This window comes from Chionomys nivalis, chromosome 1 (assembly GCF_950005125.1).
Source record: "Chionomys nivalis chromosome 1, mChiNiv1.1, whole genome shotgun sequence".
Lineage (NCBI taxonomy): Eukaryota > Metazoa > Chordata > Mammalia > Rodentia > Cricetidae > Chionomys > Chionomys nivalis.
The window spans coordinates 62,196,677-62,221,218 of NC_080086.1; the positions used below are offsets into that span (position 1 = coordinate 62,196,677).

Consider the following 24,542-nt stretch of genomic DNA (forward strand, 5'->3'; position numbering starts at 1 on the left):
CCAGAGTGGGCAGACAAGTTCACATGGGAGGCCTAGAACTCAGGATGTAGATCAGGCTGACCTTAAACTAAGGGATTTCCCTGCCTCTGTCTCCTGAGTGCTGGGATTAAAGGTGTGTGCCACCACATCTGACTTCGCACTTTTGTTTTCAATTATTTGCCTGTGCACACACCCACAGAGGCTAGAAGTGAGCATCAGATCCCATGGAGCTGGAATTACAGGCAGTTGTGAGCTGCCTGATATGGGTGCTGAGAACCTAATTGGGTCCTTTATAAAAGCAGTAAGTGATCTTAACCACTGAACCATCTCTCTAGCCCACCATGAGGTCATTTTAACAAAGTAAATGTGCTCTATGTGTTTTCTCAGGTTACATCACAGAAGCAGATGGCATAAGGATACTGGTCCCAACTTAGGGGTGTGAGGGAGGCTAGCTGTAGGTGGTTAACAACTGTGCTGAGCTCAGGAGCTCAGTGGGGCACGCATGCTCCAATGCAAGGCTGGGAAGCAAAGAGCAAAGCAGAGAGAAGGCCCAGTGGCAGAACAATGGAGCAGCTCAGAGGACAGAGCTAGAAGCAAGGCTGGGGCAGCAATCTGTGAAGAGCTACATGTCTAAGCGCTGAAGGGAGGCTTCCAGGGCCTTGATGACTCTCCTCACGTTCTCCCTACCTCCTCCAACAGATACCGCAGATTTAGCTGAATGCATGAAATAACGACTACACATCCAGACTCTGAAATTCTGTTCCCAAACAAAACTCAAGAGAAATAAAGGCATGGCTGCCCATATACATGAAAATATTCACAGTAGAATTTAAAAAATTGAAAAAAAAGTATGTGTGTAGCACTATAATCTGTTTGGTATCATGGTTTGGCTTGGGGTGTTATTTGTCTGTGAGCACCCACAGTTTGCCGTGAGAGTTCCAGCCTCATTCTGCTTTCACTTTCCAGCAAACCTTTGCACCCACTGTGCGGTCACCAACACACGAAGCTCAAATTCTTGGCTTAAGGGTGGGGATCAAGCTACATTTTTATTCCAGAACTTTGTTTTGCAAAATACGATTTTACTTTGTGCTGACTTCTTACAGTATTAGACCAAGTTGTGGTCTGGATTCTATTACCATTTCCGAAGATTAACAAGATTCAAGATTCATGTTTACCATATTTTAAAATACAGTATCAAGGGGCTGGAGAGATGGCTCATCAGTTAAGATCCTTAGCTGCTCTTCTAGGGGACCTGAGCATACATACCTTCATCAGACGGTACCCTCTTTTAGCCTCCAAGGGCACCTGCGCTCACACTTAGAAAATACACACACAATTAAAACTAAATCTCAAAGAACTACTTGACCAAAACTTCATTCAATTTTTTTTTCTCTTTTAGGCATGTTTCTAGTATTTAAAAATCTTTAAAATGTGTAAATACAAAAACACTGCACACCTGTTTCAAAAAAACTCACATTGTGGTTGGTCGCGTTGGCACACATCTAATCCCAACACTCAGAAGGCAGAGGCAAGTGGATCTTTGTGAGTCTGAAGCCAGCCTAGTCTACATAGTGAACTTCAGAACAGTCCAGGGCTATAGAGAGAGACCTATTTTTTAAAAAATCAGAACAAAAACCCAAAACAAAACAAAAACTTCACATGGGGCTAACACGGTGTATTGAGTTAGTGAGCTCCCTAAACACACCAGTATTTGTGTAACTGCATGCAACTTAACGTCAAATTAAATACAAATGTCCCTTCAATGACGTGGGCCCAGCTGTCAAGAGTGTTTCTCAAGACATGGCCACCGCAAACGTTTCAGTCAGGACTTGGCTGTATGCAGCCTAATTCCCAGCGCTCCAGGTGCACAGCAAAAAATCTCTCTCTGACTTAGCAAACGGCACTGAAATCAGAGACCCCTCCAAAACGCAAATTCCAGTGTTCCACCTCACCCCGTCCCCTCCACACAGCCTTTGCTCCAGCCTAACAGGATCCTTATCCTGAAGATCTGGAGCAGCCAGGCTTGGCTCGGTTTCTCCATCTCTCCTGTTTCTCCAGTTCCACAGAACCCGGGCAAGAGGCCTTCCCGGAACGCAGTGCCGAAGCCCACACCGAGCGGCCAGACACGGCCTCCTCCGACCGTCCTCAAACGCAGGAGCTTAAGCATCCTCAAAGGCAGTCCAGGACACCCAGCACAAGCGGCATGCTGTGCGGATTCCACACATAGCTGTTGTGTATCACGGATCGCACAGTAGCCGAGGTCTACAGGCTACCGGCATGCCACCATTGGCAATGAAGGCCACAGACGTGGAAAGCCTAATCGGCAGCTCCGTCCGGCCACAAGGTGAACCATCCATAAGCTACAGGTTCCGAACGAGTCTGCGCAGCTGCTCATGCCCAGTTCCGGTGTGCCCGACAGCCATCTTCCCGACAACCCCTCCGCTCCCATTGCATGCCGGGAGTTGTGGTCTTGGAGCTGGCTGCGCGGCGGGCGCGCGTGGCAGGAAGCGGAAGCGGCCGGTGGCCCATCCCCGGCCCCGCCTCGCCGCGCCGCTCGCCGCCGGGCTATCACTGACGTGTCTCTCGGCTGGGGAAACGCGCTCCGGAGCTAGCAGAGTCGACTCACTCGAAGTGGAGCGCAGCCGAAGCTGGGCGTGGAGTCGGATCAGCCGCCGCCATGGCGAGTGAGTCCCTTGGAGCCATCCTGCGCAGCCGGGATGCGTCTCCTTTCCCTGCTCGGGCGCCCGCCGGCCGTGCTGCCCGATCCCGGCGGAACGCGGCCTTCCCCGATACCCCTAGTCCCCGCGGCCCCAGACCGAACCCTCTAAGTCTCCGCGCCCCCACTCCCGGCTCCCACTCGTGCCGGGCTCCCCCAGGTGCCCACAGATTACTCTCTAACTATTTCTCTTTCTGTTTCTTCCGTCATAGTCAAATTTTTGGAAGTTATCAAGCCATTCTGTGTCATCCTGCCGGAAATTCAGAAACCAGAGAGAAAGGTAAGTTCCCCAGGTGGTGGTCAAAGAAGCCTTGAGAAACTGGGCGCTGGAAGTTTACAGTTGAATTAAAGATGGCCTCAGCACACGGAATGGAAACTGCCCCTCTGGAGTGTAGCTGTATGTACTGGTGTACTCAGGGGAGCTGTCGAAAGGTGACCTGGTTGTGTGGGAATTCCCACGAAACCATCTTGTTTCATTTGGAGCATCTTGAGTAGATGGTAACAAAGCCTCGGATTTGCCTGGTCCAAAACTGGGTCTGAGCAGTGATTGAATAAGACCTCAGATAGGATCCCAGATTGAGTTACCCTCCCTTTGCCTCCAGCAGAGCAACTCATGGGGTGTTTCTTCCGTCTATGAGGTGATTTTAGTATCCAGTTTCCAAAGGAAAATCCCAGTCATGGAATCGATTTGAACGTGTTTTTATTTTTTTATGTATGCTGCCTCAGCATTGAGGGTAAACGCAGTAGATGAAGTCCGCGGCCATTGACAGCAGGTGCATCAGAGCAAAGAAAGAGAAAATCTCCATGGCTGTCAGCTTCAGCCCAGGAATAAATGGTCCTAATGTGAGATTGCCCAAATGAAGGAAAGTCCAGGTCTCTTGGTTACAGAAAAGGGTAAAGCCACTTTGAGTCCCTGGGTTCGGACTGTGGCATACTTTCACATAGGGCATCTGTAGTTGGCATTCACTTGGATACTTAATTTTTTACTGAAGGTGGTTTCATACAAATGCCTTGTAGTACCCTAGCTGTCTTTGACAGGTTGATGTGCAAAGCTTCTCCTGCTCTACCTCAGAGCAAAGAATCTGGCTCGAGGGCCAAGAAGTCCAAGTCCCACCCTTTACCTTCTTTCTTCCTTAATCCTGTGACCTTGGCCTGGCAGAACAAGGGAAATGGGAATTGTGGATGGGTAGAACTGTGGCCCAGGTCGGGAGTAAGTCTGATAGAGGCCTGGAAGTTGCCTTGAGGGTGTGGAAAGGATTCCTGGCAAAAGGAATGTATGATTACTTTCCAGTGAAGACAACGTTTCTGTGCTTAGATGGTAGGTTGTTAGATGTAGTTCATATTGATTTTAAATGGAAAGGCTAAAAGAAGTGCAGGGAAGAGGAATAAGATGGCCAGGCAGATTAGAAATGACCTTGGCAGTAAGGGCTGGAGTGTGGCTTGGGGCCTTTGCAATAGAGGGCAAATCGTGGCACGTGAGATGGGTTTGGGGCTATTTCAGAGGCAGAAGAGTCGAGACTTGGGTGAAAAGCTATTGACGTTTTACTCTTAAATAACCAGGAGAGGAGGCTTACTCATTTAAAATAGTCTTGAAAATACGTCTCCTTTTTTCTAACAGATTCATTGCATGGGCTTGGGAAGTGGCTAGTGATGGACATGAGGCCTGTGTCTGGTGTCTTGTCACCACGATAGCTACTGGATGTGCACATTCATTACAAGCTTGTCTTTCTGGTTCCTGGGAAGTGCTGTTGTTTCCCTTGTTAGGCACCAAATTCTTGGTGTGGTAGGATAGCATGGCAGATAGAAAAGGCAGATGTTCTTGGGAGACAGAGGAGGAATGTGAGCCCCCCAGCTACCTCTGCAGGATTTGAGCTTTGAATTCACCCCACCCATGTTTGGGTGCATTGCTGTGTCTTTCTGGGAATGACTGCATGCAGAGGACCAGACAGCCAGCACACCGAGTCAGTGTTTGTTGGGGCTACTCTTGGCATTTCACTCACTTAATATCATTAGTCTTTAGCTGTCTGATTTTTAGTGTTGCTTGTATGTTTTTGTTTTGGGGGTTTGTTTGTTCTTTCTGTGCAGGGTTTTTCTGTAGATTTGGTGCCTGCCCTGGAACTAGCTCTTGTAGACCAGGCCGGCTTTGGACTCACAGAGATCCACCTGCCTCTGCCTCCCAAGTGCTAGAATTAAAGGCGTGCACCACCTCTTCCCAGCTAGTCTTTAGGTGTCTGTTAAACCTGTCTGTAGCCAGTCTTGATGTGGGATGTCCTTCTGTATATGTGTTGTTTTTATTGAATAGTTAATAAAGCTGTTTCGGCCAATGGCTTAGCAGAGTAAAAACAGGTGGGAAATCCGAACAGAGATACATATAGAGGGAGGTGATCTGGGCAGCCGGGAAACGAACAGGCGATCTCTGTTTACAGAGTCTGGGTAGTGGGGTCAGGCATTCCTAGTTAAGACCCTGAAGAGATCTATCTAGTGTCAGTGGTTTCTTGAACAGGAGGAACCTAGAGGTTTCTAACCAGGCTAGATAGTAAAATGATTTGTGTTGACTGTTTAACTTAGTTGATTTTTTTAACTTTCTGATTGTTGTGACATTCCTGACCACAGCAGTGTAATGAAGGATTGTGTTTGGGCTTCCTATCCAAGGGTACAGCTCATCATGACAAGGAAGGCATGACAGCAGAAACTTAAGGCACACTGGGCACATTATGTCCCTTGTCAGGAAGCAGAGGAAGGTGAAGGCCGGTGCTCATCTCACTTTCTCCTTTTTATTCAGTCCTGGACTCCAGCCCATGGATTGGTGCCATCCACATTTAAGGTGGATCTTCCTATTTGATTTAACTCAGTCCAGAAACTCTCCCATACTCGTATTCAGATGTTTGTTTCCATAATGGGTCTGAATCCCATGAAGTTGACAATTAAGGTTAACCATCACACTTACATACCCAGGAAGGGGTGAGCAAAAACTGATGCTGCTGTGTTTTAGTGCACAGGTTGGTTACATAGCAGCTTTTCCTGTCATGTGTCCCCTGCCCCCCGTGTTAATTACAGGCTTTACTCTTGATTCACAGTCTCAAGTTTTCTTTTTGTTAGTTAATTTGTTTGTTTTTAAGACAGGGTTTCCCAGCAGCTGTGGAGCCTGTCCTGGAACTCCTTCTGTAGACCATTCTGGCCTTGAACTCACAGAGATTCGCCTACCTCTGCCTCCAGAGTGCTGGGATTAAAGGCTTCCGCCTCTAGCGCCTGGCAGTCCCAAGTGTTTTAAAGGAGTTGAGTTCTGAGTCAGGAGACTGTTAAGTGTACTGTAGGAAAGTGGCTGCTATGCCGGGAAGCCTGTCTGTTTCGCAAGTCACTTTGGCTACAGTGTTTATCATCTTGAGTCTCAGCTGTGAATGGTGATGAGCATAGTGTTGGGCTCAGACTCACATAAGCTGCGGGATTTGGGGCAGATTACACTTCCCTGGTCACTTTGCTCATTGTCACATAAAGATAATCTGTGCAGTGGAAGGATTATCGGGGGCTAAGATCCACAGGGGTCTTTGCATCACATCTTGGACAGAGAAAACACATGATCTACACTACTTAGTGCTATGGTATGTTTGGTACACATTTGACCCGCCTCTGATAAATGGGGCATGAGATCTTGTTTGGATCCATCTGCACTCATTTATCTATGGAATAACTTGCTTTCATTCCTTCCTTTCCAGATTCAGTTTAAGGAGAAAGTGTTGTGGACAGCTATTACCCTCTTCATCTTCTTAGTATGCTGCCAGGTAAGCTCTGCGCTGGTGTTGGTAAGGGGTGACTGGGCTGGGAACACCTGTGTGATACCTGCTCTTGCCCGTTTGCAGATTCCCCTGTTTGGCATCATGTCTTCAGACTCTGCTGACCCTTTCTACTGGATGCGAGTGATTCTAGCCTCCAACAGAGGTAGGACCCTGCTCACTCTGCCTTCCCCTGCACACTGGATATGAAGAGCCTGCTTTACTTACAGGCTTGGCATTATATGGAGCTCAGAAAGTTCATGAAGGTGCATAGCTTGGAAAATAGAGGATGTTGGTGTGGAAAAGTCATGCAGCATTTGCTGATGAATGCATCCTGTTGGGTCTGAATGCAATGCAGAACCTGTAATGACAAGATAAGACTGCATTGTAAAACATTGTTTAAAACATGGAAAAACTAGAATACTTTTAAAATGCCTAAAGTGATAACATTCTCTAGAAGGCATAATTTGTTCCTCAGCTGAATCTTTTTCATATCTATATATTACAATGTGTCTAAAAAAAATAGTTTGTAAGCCCTGACAAAATACCTCTGTGCACAGTGAGGATTTTGAATACGTGTTGATACTGCATTTGATTAACTCATTTAAAAAATATATTCCACATTAAATTGGAAATCAGAAGTCCAACTGGTTTTAGTTGGACTGGGGGAAGTTCATTCACAGCCAGATACAGTTGTAGCAGCCCCTTTCCAGACTCTGGGAATGATTTGAATCTTATCCTTCCTTACTAACTGATGAGGAGACCAGCCTCTCTTATCTCCGTGAAGCCAGGGTCAGTCTGGTGCTGAATTGAAGGGCAGCAGTCTGTTTGGATAGTATGACTTCGTGCACAGAGGAAGATGCTCTCCGGCAGGGTAGACTGCATTAAGCTGTGCTCTAATTGGTATTTGGAGGTGGTTCCGTTAGTTGAGCGCTTTTGACCTTGTATTGGAGTACCCCCAGTGTTGCTCACTGTATTTAGCTATGTTTGTTTTCCTGAGCTAATGTTGGCTGTGTCTTGCCTTCTTCCCTCAAGGTACCTTGATGGAGCTGGGCATCTCTCCTATTGTCACCTCCGGCCTTATCATGCAGCTCTTAGCTGGTGCCAAGATAATTGAAGTTGGGGATACCCCAAAAGACCGAGCTCTCTTCAATGGAGCCCAGAAGTGTAAGAAAGATCATACATAATGTTCTAATTTCCATGGTTGAGGATGAGAATTTGCTGTGAAGCTTCTGGGAATACAGCCATTGTGCTCTGTGCCCTGCTCTCCTTACTGTCCCTCTGCATGCACCCCATGATCTGCACTAGGGAGAGGCCGAGCAGGAGCTCACCCCGTTACTGTGCAGTTTGCACTCATACATCAGAGCTCATTGAACATATGACGGGCTGCTGTACCTGCTGCTTCATTATTTGTCGGGTGTTTTTCTTGTGTGTGCGAAGGGGGCTTAAGTGGGGAGAGGGCACGCCTCTGTCCTATGTTCCTTACTAACTTGTGAAGTGAAGAAAGTGAGGCGGTCGTCCTACAGGCTTCGTTTTCCATCTGGAAAGGGGTAGTAGTGTTTGCCATACAAGTGATGGGTGTTACTGGTAACTATGGCTAGCCACCTGCATCAGTGTCCTACTTCTGAACTTGAGTAGGTTATTCAGGAAAAGTTTTTAAACTTTTTTCTGCCTTAAGAATTTAGGAGTTTTGGGCTGAGTTTGTAGCTCAGTGGTAGAGCACTTGTACCATGCCCAAATCCCTGGGTTTGATTACTGATACTGAGGGGGGAAAATCTTTTAAATAATGCAGGGTTACTGAGCAGGTTTTTTTGTTTTAAGTTTTTACAATTTTTTTTCATGTACACGTGCCACAGTGTGTGTGTGTGTGTGTGTGTGTATGTAGGTCAGAGAACAACTTGGCAAGCATGATTCTCCTTTGAATGTGTCGGTTCCGGGCATCATACTCAAATCATCCAACTTGGCAGCAAGTGTCTTAGCTACTGAGCTGTTTTGCTGACTCTGTTTGTTTAGTTTGGTTGGTTTGATTTTATTTATTTATTTTTTAGTGTGTTTGTGTGCACGTGTGACATGTGTCTGTGTAGAAAGGAGTCAGGATAGCTTTGTGGGGTTGGTTCTCTCTTTTCTCCTTTATGTGGATTCTGAGGGTGGAACTCAGGTCATCAGGCTTGCATGGCAAGTAAATATCAGCATAGACATCTTGGCTACCAGTCCCTGAACAGTTTTTTTAAAATTTCAAGTAGGGACTATACAAGGCAGACTCTTGAAAATTTAAACTGAAATTTAAATGCTTACTCTTGGAAAAATAATTACACCATGCCTAGAAACAAAATAATAATAATATTCAAGAAACAGTCTGCAAAGGAAGTGGGGCCGGAATATAAACTTAGTGCAGCAGGATTGGTTTTATCCCAAGGTCTTCTGTGCTCTGGATGTGGATCTGAGTGGTAAGCTTAGACCCCGCCTCCTTGTGGCTCAGCATAGAGGTCTCCGGATCCCAGCTACCTGCAGTGCACCTGGTGCTTCAGGCGTGCCGGCACTGCATTTCGTCTCTGATTGTGCCTGCGTTTCAGCTGCCTTTCCTAAGACCACTTTTGCCGTGCTTCCGCCCTTCCTCCATCACTAACAGGAGGTGAGGCTGGGAAGCTGCTGTGCTCTTGTTGAGAGCACCTGTGTTAGTTGTCTCACAATGGACAGTGTGACTGTTGATTCCTCCTCCAGCTCCTTGGCAGCAGTGTCGGCACCGTGCTTTTTCTTCCCAGAGGTGGGCATTCAGGTGTTCTTTAGCCATTTCTTATGTTGTGTACCGTCCTCTTTGAGAACACAGTTCTCTTGATTTCTAGTGTTTGGCATGATCATTACTATCGGTCAGTCCATTGTGTACGTGATGACGGGCATGTACGGGGACCCTTCGGAGATGGGTGCTGGAATCTGCCTGCTGATCACCATTCAGGTAATTGTTTCGCTTCCCCCTCCCCAGTATCTGAAATACCAAATATCGCTGTGTCTCAAAGACGCTGGAGGTTGTAGGTTTGCCCTTCTTAATCCACCAGAGGAAGACTGAGGACTCTGACTAACTCAGCTTTCCGTTCTTACACTCAAGAACCCAATTACTGAGGAAGAGAGTCACGTCCATCGGGAGCAGTAACATCTATTTGGGTTCTTTAATCTTTTTCTTGCTTTCACAGCTCTTTGTTGCTGGCTTAATTGTCCTACTTTTGGATGAACTCCTACAGAAAGGATACGGCTTGGGTTCTGGCATCTCCCTCTTCATTGCTACCAATATCTGTGAGACCATTGTGTGGAAGGCTTTCAGCCCCACCACTGTCAACACTGGCCGAGGTAAGGACCCCAGGAGCTCATGCTGTAGTTTAGCAGAGGTTCTGTCTGGTAGGCACAAGCTCCTGGCTTTTCTGTGCATCCACTATGTTTTAAAATATAGGTGAGGTTATGCTCACGGAATACCCAGCATAGATTTTCATTTGCTTCTCGTGGTTGGCATACTAGATATGAGGGAGGTCTGGCCTCACTTCTCAGCTCAGTAAGGACTGCATTATATAGTAAGTGCTTTGTTTTTTAACCTCTGTCTTGGGTAGACATCAAGTCATGTCCACTTTGTTGACAATGAAATTGTACACATTCTCACCTTTATGTATTTTGGACGATTCCTGTGGATCATTTTGGAAACAAACAAACAAAAAACCCAACTAGAACTATTAAACAAAAGCATTTGGTCACACTTGCCCTTGGGCTCAGATCCTGACTGTAGGTGATGTGAGCACATTCCCCTATAGCTGATATGGGCCATCATGTAGTGAAGGGATCATGACACATAAGTAATTCCAACACTCCAGATGCTGAGGCAGGAGAATCTGAGGATTTGAGGTGAGCCTGCACTATGTAGCGAGGCCATGCTCTCACAAAATGAAAAGCTGAGAATGTAGCTCAGTGGTAGAGGTTCGTGCATGGTTTGATACCTGGCACCACAGAGAAAGGAAACAAGAGACCACATGATGCCTGGCTCATAGTAGGTACAGATCAAATATTAATATGCTGTGGCATATCCATTAAGAAAGAGTGCCCTGGAAACGGGAATGTTTCTAATCAGAATATGTGAAAACAAGGGAAGCCTTAGAATAAGACATAATAGGAAAAGAGACTTTTGTCCCTAAATGTGTTATTTATTTAGAAGTCTTATGAAAAATATTTGTGCATGTTTTCATAAAATTGAATGCAGAGGCAGTTTCTGCCTCCAGAGACCATATAACCCTGTACATCTAATGAACAAAAGCTGTTCTCTAACGAAGTCAAAGGCACATTGGGAGAGACTGGGACAAGGAAAGGCAGGACTTGTCAGACTAGGATATGGAGAGGCGGCAGGTGAAGGTGCAGTTGGAGTCCACTACTTAGACCACATGGTCAGGGATTCCTGCAGTGGAAATGATAGCAGAGAAGGGAGCAGGGTGGGGTGGTCAGTCCAGGCTCAGAAACCAGTGGAGGCGGGTATTGCATTCTGGAGCTGGACAGAGTCTAGCAAAACACTGCTGAAGAAGTGGCATCCTTGAGCAGACAAGATGTGACAGCATGGATTGTTAGGGAAGATGTGGGAGACGGGGCCGAGGTGGAAAACCAAGAAGTCACTGGAGGTGTCTCCATTGCCAGGCCTGGTGGAAATGTAATCAGGAAGGGTCGTTTGATTTCCTGGCTGCCAGTGTGGGATGAGCTATACCAGGGAACCAAGGGTGATAGCATCAGTAAGGTACAAGAAGTATACAGAGGGCACAGGAGTAGCCAGAAGGACTACTACAGCTTGGCTAGCTCATCACTGCTGCTTCCTTGAGCAGGGCAAAAGTCTAGAACCGGGGATTAGTGTGGATAGCTGCATGGTGTGCCACAGAGGTGGTGCTAAGTGTGTGGAGATGCACTAGTTCCCAGGAATTTGCCAGATCCCTCAGTAATTCTAAAAATTACTGGAACCTAATCCTGGCATTGTTGGCTCTGCTGTGGGTCACCATGACGAAAATAAGGAAGAGCCACAGACGTGTAAGAAGCAACCAACAGTGTTGAGGTTGTTTGCAAGCTGGAACAGGACAAAAGCAGAGCGCTTGGTGGGGAGCTTAGAAAGGCTGCTGGGGATGATAAGTACAAGCACTCCCTTCTTCCCCTGGCCTGCCTGGACCACCTTCTCTATTAGATAAGAGGCTTGTCCTGGCTGCAGCTCCCATATCCCTGAATACTGAATAGGAGATAGACCACAGCTGAAAGGTAGGAGGGTGTAGGTAGACTTTCCTGTCCTACCAGCCAATTCCAGCCAACTTAAATTAACCCATTTCTATTAATTTATGTGCTGCCCCGAAGCTCATTTACCTACCTCATCTATGAACTTCCCATGTTGCATCTTCCGCATCTGGCTCACAGCTCTTTGTGACTCCTCCTGCCTTCTTTCCATCATTCTTAGTCTGGTTCTCTCACCTAACCTTTTCTTGCCTGTCCATTGGCCAGCCAGCTCTTTATTAATCCTTGAGAGTAACACGTATTTACAGTATACAAAGACTGTTCAACAACATTGGGCTTCCTCTAGTCTCCCCTTTCCCTACAGATATTTGAGACCCTTTTTCTGCTCCTTTCACCTTTCAGGAACCCGTCTGTTGGCAGGCCTGCTATTGGGCATAACTTGTGGAAGGGTGAAGACTGATCATCCATGGTGTTCCTCCTAGTAGTATTATTGGTGTTTGGAACTGTGAGCCCAAGCTTTCCCAACTCTCGTCCACTGTGGCAGCCCTCATAAATGCTCTTACTGCCCAGATTATAGATCAGGACTTGGCCTTTTCTAGGCAACATGTGTAATGAATGTGTTTAAACTGGTGGCTGCCCTTCCACATGTCTGGTAACCTAAGAACTGAGAGCAACCAGCTCATCTTGAAGAAAACAGCCCAGTGCTGTAGTTTCTTCTCTGAACTCCTTCACTTTCCACTCAGTCTTGGTCATTCAGAAACTGAGAGGCAAGGTGAGCTGCTCTTCATCCTCCACCACCTTTTGTTCCATTCTGCCCGCAGGGATGGAATTCGAAGGCGCCATCATTGCTCTGTTCCACCTGTTGGCCACCCGCACAGACAAGGTCCGAGCCCTTCGAGAAGCGTTCTATCGCCAAAATCTCCCTAACCTCATGAACCTGATTGCCACCATCTTTGTCTTTGCTGTTGTCATCTATTTCCAGGTATGTTCAGAGTCAGCTCAGTAGGTCTGCCTTGTACAGAATCCGGCTCAGATCCACATTGTCCTTCCACCTCGTGTTCTCAGGTTGATGATGTTTCTGGTAGGACACCTGAACTGCTAGCTGTCTTCTTTTAATTGTACTTACCCTCATACTTAATGGGATTTTTGTATTTGGGGGTTTGTTTTTGAGACGGGATCTGTCTAGCCCTGGCTGGCCTCAAACTCACTATGTAGATCAGCTATTCTTAAGCTCACATAGATCATCTTTCCCTGTTTCCCAGGTGTTGGGATCAAAGGCTTATGCCACCATGCCCAGCATTCTTTGCAGTATTTCGATATTCACTAAAGAAGTTGCAGCAGTTAGCTAGGTGTGTTGGCTCATTTAGGCGGGTAGTACAGAAGACCAGGAGTTCTAGGACAGTGTGGTGTATGTAGTGCAATCCTATTTCAAACAAACAAGGCTGGTGAGATGGCTCAGGATACACAGGTGATTGTTGCTGAGCTTAGTGACCTAAGTTCAGTTCCCAGGACCCACATGGCAAGAACCAGCTTCTGTATGCTGTCCTTTGATCTCCACTTACACACTGGCGTGCATGCATCCCCACGGGCACACACATATTTAAATACAATCAAAAGAAGGGAACAACACTTGAAAGACACTTGTTTATGATAAGGAATACTTTTCTAAGGCCAGGCAGCTCAATAGTGACTCTTGCTGATCCCAGCTAGCTGCCCACTTAGTAACAAGTCAGTCTTCCAGGGCAGGGTGAGTAAGAGTTTGCGTCTTCTGTCTGTTGTCCTAGCCTAGTGTCCTGGGCACTGGGTTTGTGACAGAAGAAGATTGATGCTCAGGCACCAGGGTTTCCGAGGGGGTATTGCTAGGAGAGCTTAGCTTTTGTTGATGATCACATCATGGATGATCACTGCCTGAGAACCATTAACAGGATTTGGAGCTAGTGGTTTTTATGTCAGCCTTTTTGTATAGGAAGAAAAGGGCATGTGTCCTCGGACACCATCACAACTGATAGCTCAGTGGCAGAACTGACACCCAGGGCCACCTGACTTTCTTAGCCACACTGGGGACTCTAGGCAGAATAGAACAGTAAAAGGGTGTGTTGTGTTTTCCCTGTAGGGCTTCCGAGTGGACCTTCCCATCAAGTCGGCGCGTTACCGAGGCCAGTACAACACCTATCCCATCAAGCTCTTCTACACCTCCAACATCCCCATCATTCTGCAGTCTGCTCTGGTGTCCAACTTGTATGTCATCTCCCAGATGCTGTCAGCCCGCTTCAGTGGCAACCTGCTGGTTAGCCTGTTGGGCACTTGGTCGGTGAGTGTCACTGGGGGAGTTAAGGGTTGTTTGTACTAGCGCAGCCAGCTGTGGCCCTTTGTGGCAGGATGTCTTAACTGAGGACTATTTCACTCAAAGGTGAAATTTCTTTATCTCCTCATACAGATGCAGTTCAATGAGATTGCCTGTAGGCATGCTTAGGACCCCGCAAGGCATCTGCTCAGAGCTTCTTGGCTCTGTGCTGTGCCATGTTTGAAGCAGCATCCAGAGAACTTCTGTAGTTAGACTTTCCTTTGGGCCACCAGCTCACAAATAACGACATGGAATCTTATTAATTATGAAAGCTTGGTCTTAGCTTAGACTTGTTTTTAATTAGCTCTTATAACTTCTCCATTTTTATTAAACTACATTCTGTACTGCCCCTCCTGCTTCCTCCATGTCTCCCCACGTCTGTTAAGTACCTAAATTCCTCCTCCTTTCTCTCTCTGCCTGGAAGTCCTGTACTGCCTAGCTCCTGGCCGTTCAGCCTTTTATTACACCACTCACAGCAGTGCACCTTCACACGGTGTGCAAATAGCCCACAATAGACTTCTGTCTTACTCCTAGGACACGTCATCTGGGGGCCCAGCTCGTGCTTATCCAGTTGGTGGCCTGTGCTACTACCTGTCTCCTCCGGAATCATTTGGCTCGGTGCTGGAGGACCCTGTCCATGCTGTCGTGTATATTGTATTCATGCTGGGATCCTGTGCGTTCTTTTCTAAAACATGGATTGAAGTTTCGGGTTCTTCTGCCAAAGACGTAAGTCTAAGTTGACATTCCTAATAGAGACAGGTGACCTATTGAGACAGCTGTTGACATCCAGGGAGTTCCACTTGTTACCACTTTATAAGTAGTGGTTACTTATAACCACTCTAAGTTAAGGATCTAAGGATCGCTCTAAGTGCTCCATCCTGCAGAGGGACCATCCTCTTTGGTGGTTCTGTATGGAAGCCCTGAGGGCAACAGACGGAGACTGACAGTTGGCTCTGAGTGTTGAACCTGAGGCTAAACTAGAAAGGTAGACCTCTGTGTGAGTGAATGCATTGCTACAGGTTAAAAGTCTCCCTTGAAGACTGAAGGGAGGGGGGGAGGCAGGAGGACATCTGTAATAGGTTAGTTCCACTGTAAAGCACCCCTCTCCCCCGGCATCTGGCTCATGTGCTTGTATTTGGGTCATGTAGGTTGCAAAGCAACTGAAGGAGCAGCAGATGGTGATGAGGGGCCACAGAGAGACTTCCATGGTTCATGAGCTCAACCGGTAAGTATGGTCACTAGCACTGAACACTAGAGGTACCAGAATAGCCCTATACAACCCTGTCCAGCAAAGACAGCGCAAGAGCGGAAAAGGAAGCACACAGCCAGGGTGTTGAGATGGTATGGGGGGGGGCAGGGGGTGACTGAGCTGACTTAGGCTGGATAGGCCTGAGTGTGCCTAGAGCAAGCTGAAAGCATCCTCAGAGTGGGTGGGGCCTGGCACAGATTAAACAAGGTACCAGCAAGAGCTGGCCTGACAGGAGTGGTTCAGAGGCCAGAGACTGCCAGACTCAGCCACAGTGATAGAGGAATGTAGCGGTGACCTTCGGGAGAGAGGGAGAGACTGGAGCTCCAGGAGCAGCAGGGGACCCTGTGAAAACCTCTCGGAAGGCAGAAAGTGCCTGGTGCTTTCCAGCCAGGCTGTCACAGTCTGTCGCCGTGGTTGGCTCTTCTGCACTCACACAAATCACCCAGTTGCTTCACAGAAAGGGCAAGTGCTCCTACGAAGCTGGCTGACCTCACTGTAGGAGGCTGCCACAGGAACGCCAGAATTATAAGGTTCCTGCCAGTTTCTGAGCCAGAGGCAGCACAGCTTTTCACTGCAGTCCATAACTCCTAAGGCCCCTGACTCAGACTGCCTGGGAGAAGCACAGCAGCCCCAGCAGAGATTCCTGATACTTGTGCCTCACCCACCTGGGCGCATCTGTGGAGTTTTCAGCTTCCGAGTAGCAGAAGAACGGAGATGAAGTGTCTTATGTTCTTTCACTATGTAAAATCTAGTGTGGCATCAGCCATGTTTGCATTTGTGCTGGTCACATTCCCAGAATCCATGTGGCCAGCTTAATGGGCCTATTGGGCTTTCTGGCTCAGTAGGCAACACAGAACTGTTTGTCTGTCTGCAGGTACATCCCCACAGCCGCAGCCTTTGGTGGGCTATGCATTGGGGCCCTCTCGGTCCTGGCTGACTTCCTGGGTGCTATTGGGTCTGGAACCGGAATCCTGCTGGCAGTCACCATCATCTACCAGTACTTTGAGATCTTCGTCAAGGAGCAGAGCGAGGTGGGCAGCATGGGAGCCCTTCTCTTCTGAGCCTTGTGTGCCCATGGACCAGGGTGAGGGCTCCAGAACTGCCTGGAAAGGGTGCTCTTACCACTGGAGCATGCTACCGTGGCATAGGGACTTTTAAATTTTTTTATTAATTTTTTTTTATTTCATATCTTTTCATTCCACTGTGTAAAGTGCTAGGAAATTTCCAGTTTGAAATTTTGCTTTTTATTCTGGCATTGGCAAAAAGAAAAACAGTAGAAGTGAATTGTTAGCTAATGACCAGAGGATGTGGTAACCGATTGTTCCCAAGTATCCGATGTAATTTTTATTTAAACCTTTGCACTTCTCAGTGCCTGGCAGCTGCAAGGGTCCCAACTGCCCCCAGGCAGTCTGTGGCCCTGGTTGAAGGAAGCACAAACTAGGAGATGTCTCCATCTCATGTGGGCCGCAGAAAACGGCAGCAAACAGATGTGTTTTCTGAGGACCTGCTTGTGGGTGACTTCACGAGATTAACTCTCGGGGCGAGGACATCTGGCTTAGGACTCTGTACGATGCCATCAATCTGTAAAGCAGGTTTCATAGGACAGAGCTGCTACTGGAGGAATAAGTGCCCCGGAAGCTGGCCCGCCTACTACCCTGCATGTGCTCTGGGTGGTGCAGCTGAGCATGCAGACGGGTGAACAACAGCAAGATCTGTCTGCTTACCATTGCCCGCAAGGCGGGGACTCCAGGCTCTTCCTGGAGCCTAGCCATACTAGATAGCTGGGTACATATAAAGGGCTTCATGCTTGCCCTTCCTTGGTTCCCTCTAGAAAGGGAGCTCCTATGGTGTCTTCCTCCTGAAAATTTCCTGTTCCAGTTTTTAGAATCTTTTTTAGAATTTGTTAGGACCAAATGTAGACTGGCTCAGGACCTATAGGAAAATACACCAGGGTTTGGATCTCTTAGGGAAGTTGCTCAGAATCCTGTCTGGAGTTAAGGTATCTGGGGTGACAGGTGACATGGACGTGGGGGTTAGGAGCTCAGGCCTGTAAGAGAGGCCCCCAGACAGATAGTGCCTAGCAGCAAGGGTGCAAGGCTGCAGTTTGAGATCAGAGCAAGTAGAGATTGTCAGCTTACCTTAAGACACAGGAAGGTCCAAGTTGTTCCCACAAGGGGGCAGGAGCCCTGGGGGATGTGCAGTCGTGTGGTCACAGCCTGCCAGCTACACCTGGGTCCTTCTCACCTCTGGAAGTAGCAAATGCCTCCCTGACCCAGGGTTCCTAGGGACCCCTGCTGCTGTGCTTGCCAGAAAATGGCAGTCAAGGGACAGTTAATTACTTGCCCCTACACAGGTCAGCAGCAGGGCCAGATCCTTTCCTCACAGCCCAGGACTCACCATATCACACGTGGCCTTGTCTAGACCCAGTCCTGAGCAGAGGAGCCCGGTGCCCTCCCAGTCCACAGGGTCTTCCCACTGCCCCTCCTCTGCCACTGCCACAGAGCAGGAGGGCCTTCCACCTACACTAGGGACTCCACAGCTTCTGGCAGGCAGGTGCAGAGTCCCCAACTCTGGGCTGTGCTGGGGAACCCACAGCCTCATCTGCTGTAGCTATCAGCTGGGCCTAGTAGCCTGTGGTTGATGGTCACCATTTGTGGGTGAGTGGGGATGACCTGGCTTCCAAGGACTGTCACTGTGGACAGCAAAATGGCTTAACTGAGATACAGTGAAAAAGTGACAAATAAAACCGACTTTTTACAAGCTGCCTCGTCATCCTTGCTAACTGCCACTGAGAGCAGAGGACTTGTTCGGGGTGTTGGCAATGAGCCAGGGTTACCAGTGGACTTGTGATATCTTCCGGGAGCGGCTCTGTCAAGTACTGCCTGCCACTCCTGGAAAGCATGGAGCTGGGCAGTGGAATCCTGTGCACCAGTAGGGGTGAGGCTGTGGCTTCCAGGACAACAGTGTACACCTGGGTCCCAAAGGGTACTGGAGTGAGCTGCCCAAGCCAGGTAGGTGGCACAAGTTGGTGGACACCTATAGCTCTAATTGTCCAGGCCCAGAGCACAGTTGCTTATAGGGAGGCTTGGGCTGGCTGAAGTTGCCCTGGCACTAGACCTGCAGCCAAAGTAGAGTATGTTCTTGGTGCTGGCCAGACCCTGACGGGGACAGGTGACCTGGGTGGTAAACCTGGGAACTGATCTGCCAGAAGCTTCCAGTCTACATATCCATGCAGGTGACAGGGCAGTTCTCGGGCAGGACTTGGGGGGTGGGGGGGCTATACTCAGCGGGCTCCCTGCACATGCTGCTCCACAGCTTTGGAACAGTTCTCTGCTCCCCTAGGATTGCTTGGTGGGCAGGTATGAGCCTGACTGCAGAAGCCTGGCCTCAGCATCACTGCTTAAGACTGCTCAGACACAGGTGAGCAGCCAGCTGTGCCCTGCACTCACCTGCCTGCCAAGCACAGCTGAAGCCTAAGCCAGAAACATGGCTGGAGGTGGTGGGGTTCAGGCAGCAGGTAAATGTTGGCATCTAGAAAACCTCCCACTCTAGAGAGACTGATCCTCTTTTTTTTTTTGTTGTTGTTTTTTTTTGTTTTTTTCGAGACAGGGTTTCTCTGTGGTTTTGGAGCCTGTCCTGGAACTAGCTCTTGTAGACCAGGCTGGTCTCGAACTCACAGAGATCCGCCTGCCTCTGCCTCCCAAGTGCTGGGATTAAAGGCGTGCGCCACCACCGCTGGGCTGGAGAGATGGCTCAGCCGTTAAAGGCTAGGCTCACAACCAAAAATATAAGAGACTGATCCTCTTGCTGCCTGGGGACTTGAGACTACATCTGCCAGAACCAGCCTGTCTGCAGGAATCAGCAGAGCCCTGGTTACAGCAGCACTTTGGCCTAACATGTCAGACTTGGCTTCTGCCCGAGGCTCCCTTCCTACTGCTTGGCTGCTGGCATCCTCCAGGCACCTCTGCAGATACCTAGTTGGGATGACAGAGGGTTTAGGTCTTATGATTTGACAGTCCCTAGCATCACCTGGGAAAGGAACTCTTGCGCAAAAGATTTAGATGAGGTTCACTTAGGCGTACCTGTGAGGGGTTTTCTTCATTAGGTTGAGGTAGGAAGGCCCACCCTAAATGAGGGCATCACCATCTCACTGGCTAGAGGTGGACTGACGAGAAAGCTGGCTGAGCAGGGTAGGGGATGTGGATGACTGGATGCAGTGTGACCAACTGCCCCAATGTCCCTACCACAGTGGACCGAGCAAGAGTAAACCCTTTTGCTGCAACGAGAAATAATGAACCAGAGTGCTCCCTGTAGCCCTGTTAACTATACTCTGTTCTTCCTACTGCCTCCCTGCAGCCTAGCCTATCCTGGCTGGACTGGATGACAGCCTCAGGAGAGCCTAGGGAAGACCGAGGAGCCTCAAGCCAGGCCCTGGGGAAGAGAATGCTTCCTAGTGATAAGAAAAACCCAGCCTGCACTTCACATTCACCAAGCTCTGGTCTCACCTGCTGCAGGAGCGCCATTGCTGGCAACACCTGCATCATTGTAGCTGAAACCTGATCAGCTCATCTGGTATTGCATTATACCAGCTAATAGCCCTGTGGAGTAAATGGAAGGGAAGCTGATTGCACCCTGTGAGCTCATATCCCAACACGAACATTTCTGCAGTGTCTACTGAACCTGGCACCTATTTCCCAGCCTGTCTGACAGCCTCCCTTCTGTCATCCCTCAAAGCCCACCTCAGTAAGACTTAAAAACACCCATACACAAGCTATCAGAGGGGCTGGAAGCCAGGCCTGATGGCACAGCTGTAATCCCAGTGTTCACACGGCTGAGGGGATCATGAGTTTGAGGCCACCCTTGGCTACCGTCTCCACAGTGGTGAGGGGAGGGGTGAGGGGAGTGACAACAGCTTTGTCTTCCATAAAGGAACCAGGAGGACAGTCTGTACACTAGATCAGAAAAATGCCTAAGATACACTGTGGAGGAAAAACAAAAAGCAAGAATAGTGTCTATTATTGCTCATGGTTAGAGTAGGTAAGGGGGAGCCCAGTGTGGTAACACATGCCTTTAATCCTGTTGCTTCAGAAGTAGAGGCAGATGGGTTCCAGGTCAGTCTGGGCTGCACTACACAGTGAGAACCTGTATCCACTCTTCACACACACACACACCACACTGGGGAGGGGCTGGCAATCCCTTCAGAACTAAATGTACATGTACATGACTCTCCCAATTCTTATATGCATGGGTGTGGTGATTTGAAAGAAAATGGATCTCAAAGGGAGTGGCACTATTAGGACATATGACCTTGTTGGAGGACATGTGTCACTGTGGGGGTAGGCTGGAGGTCTCTTTGCTCAAGCTTCTCCCACTGTAACTCAGTGGACTTCCTGCTGTCTTCTGGTCAAGAGTTCTCAGCTCCCGCACTATGTCTGCCTACACACCTCCATGTTCCCCATCATGATGATAATGGGCACACTCTGAAACTGTAAGCCACTACCACAATTAAATGTTTTCTTTATAAGGGTTGCTGTGGTCATAGTGTCTCTTCACAGCAAGAAAAACCTTAACTAAGACAATGGGAAATGGGAGAGCCCAAACAACCATGAGAAGTCACGTGATAAGTAGATGGTGTGATAGCCACATACTGCTCTGAATGAAAGGAGTCAACTCAAAAAGGACGAATGCAACCACAGCACTCATATGGGCGAGAAACAGCTTGTCTTAGGGTTTCTATTTGCTGCAAAGAGACACCATGACCATGGCAACTCTTATAAAGAATAACATTTAATTGAGGCGGTTGCTTACAGTTTCAGAGGTTTAGTCCATTATTATGGTAGGGAGTGTGGCAGTGTGTAGACAGACATGGTGCTAAAAGACTCTACATCTTGACAGACAGGCAACAGGAAGTGGTCTGGCTCACTGGGTGTGGCTTGAGCATATATGAGACCTCAAAGCCTGCCCCTACAGTGACACACTTCCCCAACATGACTGCACCCACTCCAACAAGGCCACACCTCCCATTAGTGCCACTCCCTTTGGGGGCATTTTCTTTCAAACCACCACACAGGTGTCCAAGACTCCTCCAAGGAAAGCTGCCCCCATCTTCAGGAGTTTGGCTGGACCTGCTGGATAAAGATCATCACAGATGGGCTTGCTGACTGTGACCTTCCCTTTTCCAAGGGCCCAGGGAAGCCCAGGGGACCCTCACCTGAGGACTCAACCACCCCCCAACAAGTTGCATATGATCTTGCCCTAATTATAGCAATGTGGCCTTGGGAGCTCTGAGAGGCACCAGAGAACATAGGTGGGAAAGAAGAAAGGGGACTCTATCTATCCAGTCATGGGAGGAGTTACCATCCCTGCCAGGCACATCTTCAGTGTGGCTGCTTTAAGGTCACCTACACCCCTGCCTATGGCCCTCTACCCTTTTCTCTATAAGACCAATAAATCCATGATCTTTGGTGGAATTTAGTTTGTCAGTGGGCCCTTAGGAGAAAGTGGGTAGACATCCTTTATTCTCCTCAAGAGAAGGGATTTTAGCAACAGCCCAATGCTGATTTGCCTTCATGTGGGTGAGGGAAGGTGGGAGGGTGCTCATGGACTTTTCTAGTGAATAACCTCCTTCATAGGGGTTAGATAGATTTTCTTTGTCAGAGCTCACAATGGCCCACTCATGGCTTTGGGATTTACTGTATGAACACAAGCAAATCTGGACCTCTAGGTGAGGACTTGGGATGAAGAAACGAGGTCTGTCACGGTGAAATGCAAAGGAGACTGGACCTGGATGGAGAGTACCTTCCTTCCCTAACCTCTCCCATCTCTAGCTCACTAGAAAATAGGCTATGAGTATTGAAATGGCTTGCACAGAGGGAACAGGAGGTAGAACACAGCATCATCGCACACTCCTTTGATACATTCTAAACTCTGCACCAATTCAAAATTATCCGTTCAAAACCGTATCAGCATGCGGCACACTTTTATCCCAGTTCGAGGCCACCTGGTCTCCATGGAGAGTTCCAGGTCAGCCAAGCCTTCATAGTGAGACCTTGCTTTAGACAGATAGATGGATGAATGATAGACAAATAGATGATAGACAGATAGACGGAATGTGTGTTTCCTTTCAGACACTGAAAAATCCAAATTCCATGCTCTTCTGGCAACTGGTTCTCCCACAGGCTTCCTCTGTCCAGAGGCTGCATGCGCGGCCGCATGAGGGCGCTTTGGGCCGCGCCACTGAAGGTCCACAAGTCTCTGCAAGGCTCTGGGCCGCACCTCCCGCCCATGTCCCCATTAATCACGCGTGCTGACGGCGCCGACCCGCACGCGGGCGGCGTGACGGCGCCGGTGACGGCAGGTGACGGAGCGGGCAATCGGCGGGAGCGCATCGGCCCATCTTATCGCACCGGCCCAGCCTTCGCCCGCCGCGCGCCGCCCATTGATCGCGGGGGCCGGGGCCGAGGGTCAGCGCGGACGCTCGGCCTGACAGCCACATCCATCGCGCTGACGGCCGCACGCGCGCCTCGCCGGGCCATTAATCACTGTGCAGCGCCGACTGACGGGGAGGGCGACAGGGCCAGCGGACGACTGCCAGCCGGCATTTCCCACTGCCGGGTCCTGCCGCAGGTCACCGGCATCATCCCCAGGTCACTTGCAACCTGGGATGGGAGGACAGTGTGTATCTCTCCCAAGGGAGAGCAGGCTTGTCTGGCTAAGTCTGGATCATACCATAGCTCCTTTCTAGGGGTTGTGGGGTGGGGGGCGCTTCTGGAAACTGGAGCGCAATCAAGACTGCATTCAAACACAGAGGGCTGGACCTAAGCTTGCGCCTGTTTCACAAACTCTGACCTCCTCTAGCAACAAGAGCCAAGGCATTATTCTTTGAGCCCTGGTCACAGTGCCTACGGCCTCAGAGCCTCACACTTCAGCTTGGCTGCGGCTCCTCCCTCAAAGGCAGGGCCTTTTCAGACAGCAGCCCAACCAGGGCTGGCTCAGGGTCAGGAAGACAGAGGTCTACAGGGTGTTAACTCCCACCCTCTGCCTGCAACTCCATTTTCTTAGCCTAGGCTTGTTGACCCACCACTTTTTGGTGTGAAAAACAAGTTCCGTTTCTTCTTAAAACCCAAATATTCTCTGAATCAACCTAGGGTTGGAGGCACCCTAAAGAGGTGACATGCCTGCAAAGCTAAGCACAATGACTGGCCACTTGGGAGCCTGCACTGCACCTGGAATAAGGGGCAGAGGCTTCTACTCAGCCATCAAGTAGCTCAAGGGGAGGCTTCCAAGAGCCTGGCCCAGAACTGGGATAGTGGCCACCTCCTGTGACCAGCCCCCACCCTGCCTGACTTTAATATTACAACAATTTTTCAAGCTGGAGCTGAACTAGTGGGAAAAATGGGTCTGCTGTAATTGTTGTTAGATTGTGTGTCAGCCTGATAAGATGTAACAAATACTTCTCCCCACCAGGGTCTGCTGCCCGCCTGGGAATGGATGGAGAAACTTCTCTCAGTCTGCAAGGGATGGGCCATAAAAACTTCGCCTCTAAGATTAATGTAATAATCACAGGCCTTGCTGGGGGAAAGGGAGGAAAATTAAAATAACCAAACCTTGCCACCTAGCTAGACCATCTCCCTCCTATCAGAGCACAGTCCCCCTTCCTCAGGCACTGCCACAGCCCAGATGAGGGAGAAGTAGCAGGATCCATGGGCTGTGGCTAGGAAAAACAAGCTCACACCCCTTGTCCTCAATGAAAGCACTGGAGAACAGGTGCTGAGGGCTGTACAAGAATATCCCCAACCCACCGCTACTGCATGCTTCTGTCTGATCAGTTGCTGTGAAGAGTTAGACTGAGTAGAGTCACCTGCCTCAGTCTACCCTGCAGCCTTGCCTGCTCAAGGTCAGATCCTCAACTATTGCTAGGTATGGAAGTCCAGGCATACAGTTCCCAGCTCAGACTGCAGCTAGGCTGAACGCAAACTCGGTTTCTGTCTCCAGCTATCTGGGCAGTCAATTAGCCTCAACACTGTGTCCTCATGAGGTCAAATGACGTCACACTGAGAATGCTGACACTTAGAATGCCAGCACTCAGGAAACAGAGGCAGGAGAATTGCCTCAAACTCAAAACCAGCCTGCTTTACATAGCAAGACTATCTCAAGACAAGGTACTCAATGTACAAACTACCCACAAGTCCACACTGATGGTTTTACTCAATAGGCAAGCAGTGACAGTCCTCATGCAGACTCCAGGGT

At 48.9% G+C, this 24,542-nt stretch overlaps 1 protein-coding gene across 1 annotated transcript; it reads left to right on the top strand.

Moving 5' to 3' along the window:
• The first annotated feature begins 2,520 nt into the window (after positions 1–2,520).
• Positions 2,521–18,045, top strand: Sec61a1 (SEC61 translocon subunit alpha 1). The gene is made up of 12 exons (XM_057780770.1): positions 2,521–2,663; positions 2,908–2,975; positions 6,409–6,474; positions 6,553–6,631; positions 7,501–7,632; positions 9,309–9,418; positions 9,654–9,807; positions 12,522–12,682; positions 13,814–14,011; positions 14,579–14,770; positions 15,193–15,269; positions 16,168–18,045. The coding sequence occupies exons 1-12, from the start codon at positions 2,657–2,659 to the stop codon at positions 16,352–16,354; spliced, it is 1,431 nt and encodes a 476-aa protein (XP_057636753.1). The 5' UTR covers positions 2,521–2,656; the 3' UTR covers positions 16,355–18,045.
• Positions 18,046–24,542: the final 6,497 nt, after the last annotated feature.

Coding starts and splice junctions, on each gene's coding strand:
- Sec61a1 (XM_057780770.1), top strand. Junction 12,683..13,813: donor CTGTTGTCATCTATTTCCAG/GTATGTTCAGAG, acceptor TTTTCCCTGTAG/GGCTTCCGAGTGGACCTTCC. Junction 14,012..14,578: donor GCCTGTTGGGCACTTGGTCG/GTGAGTGTCACT, acceptor TCTTACTCCTAG/GACACGTCATCTGGGGGCCC.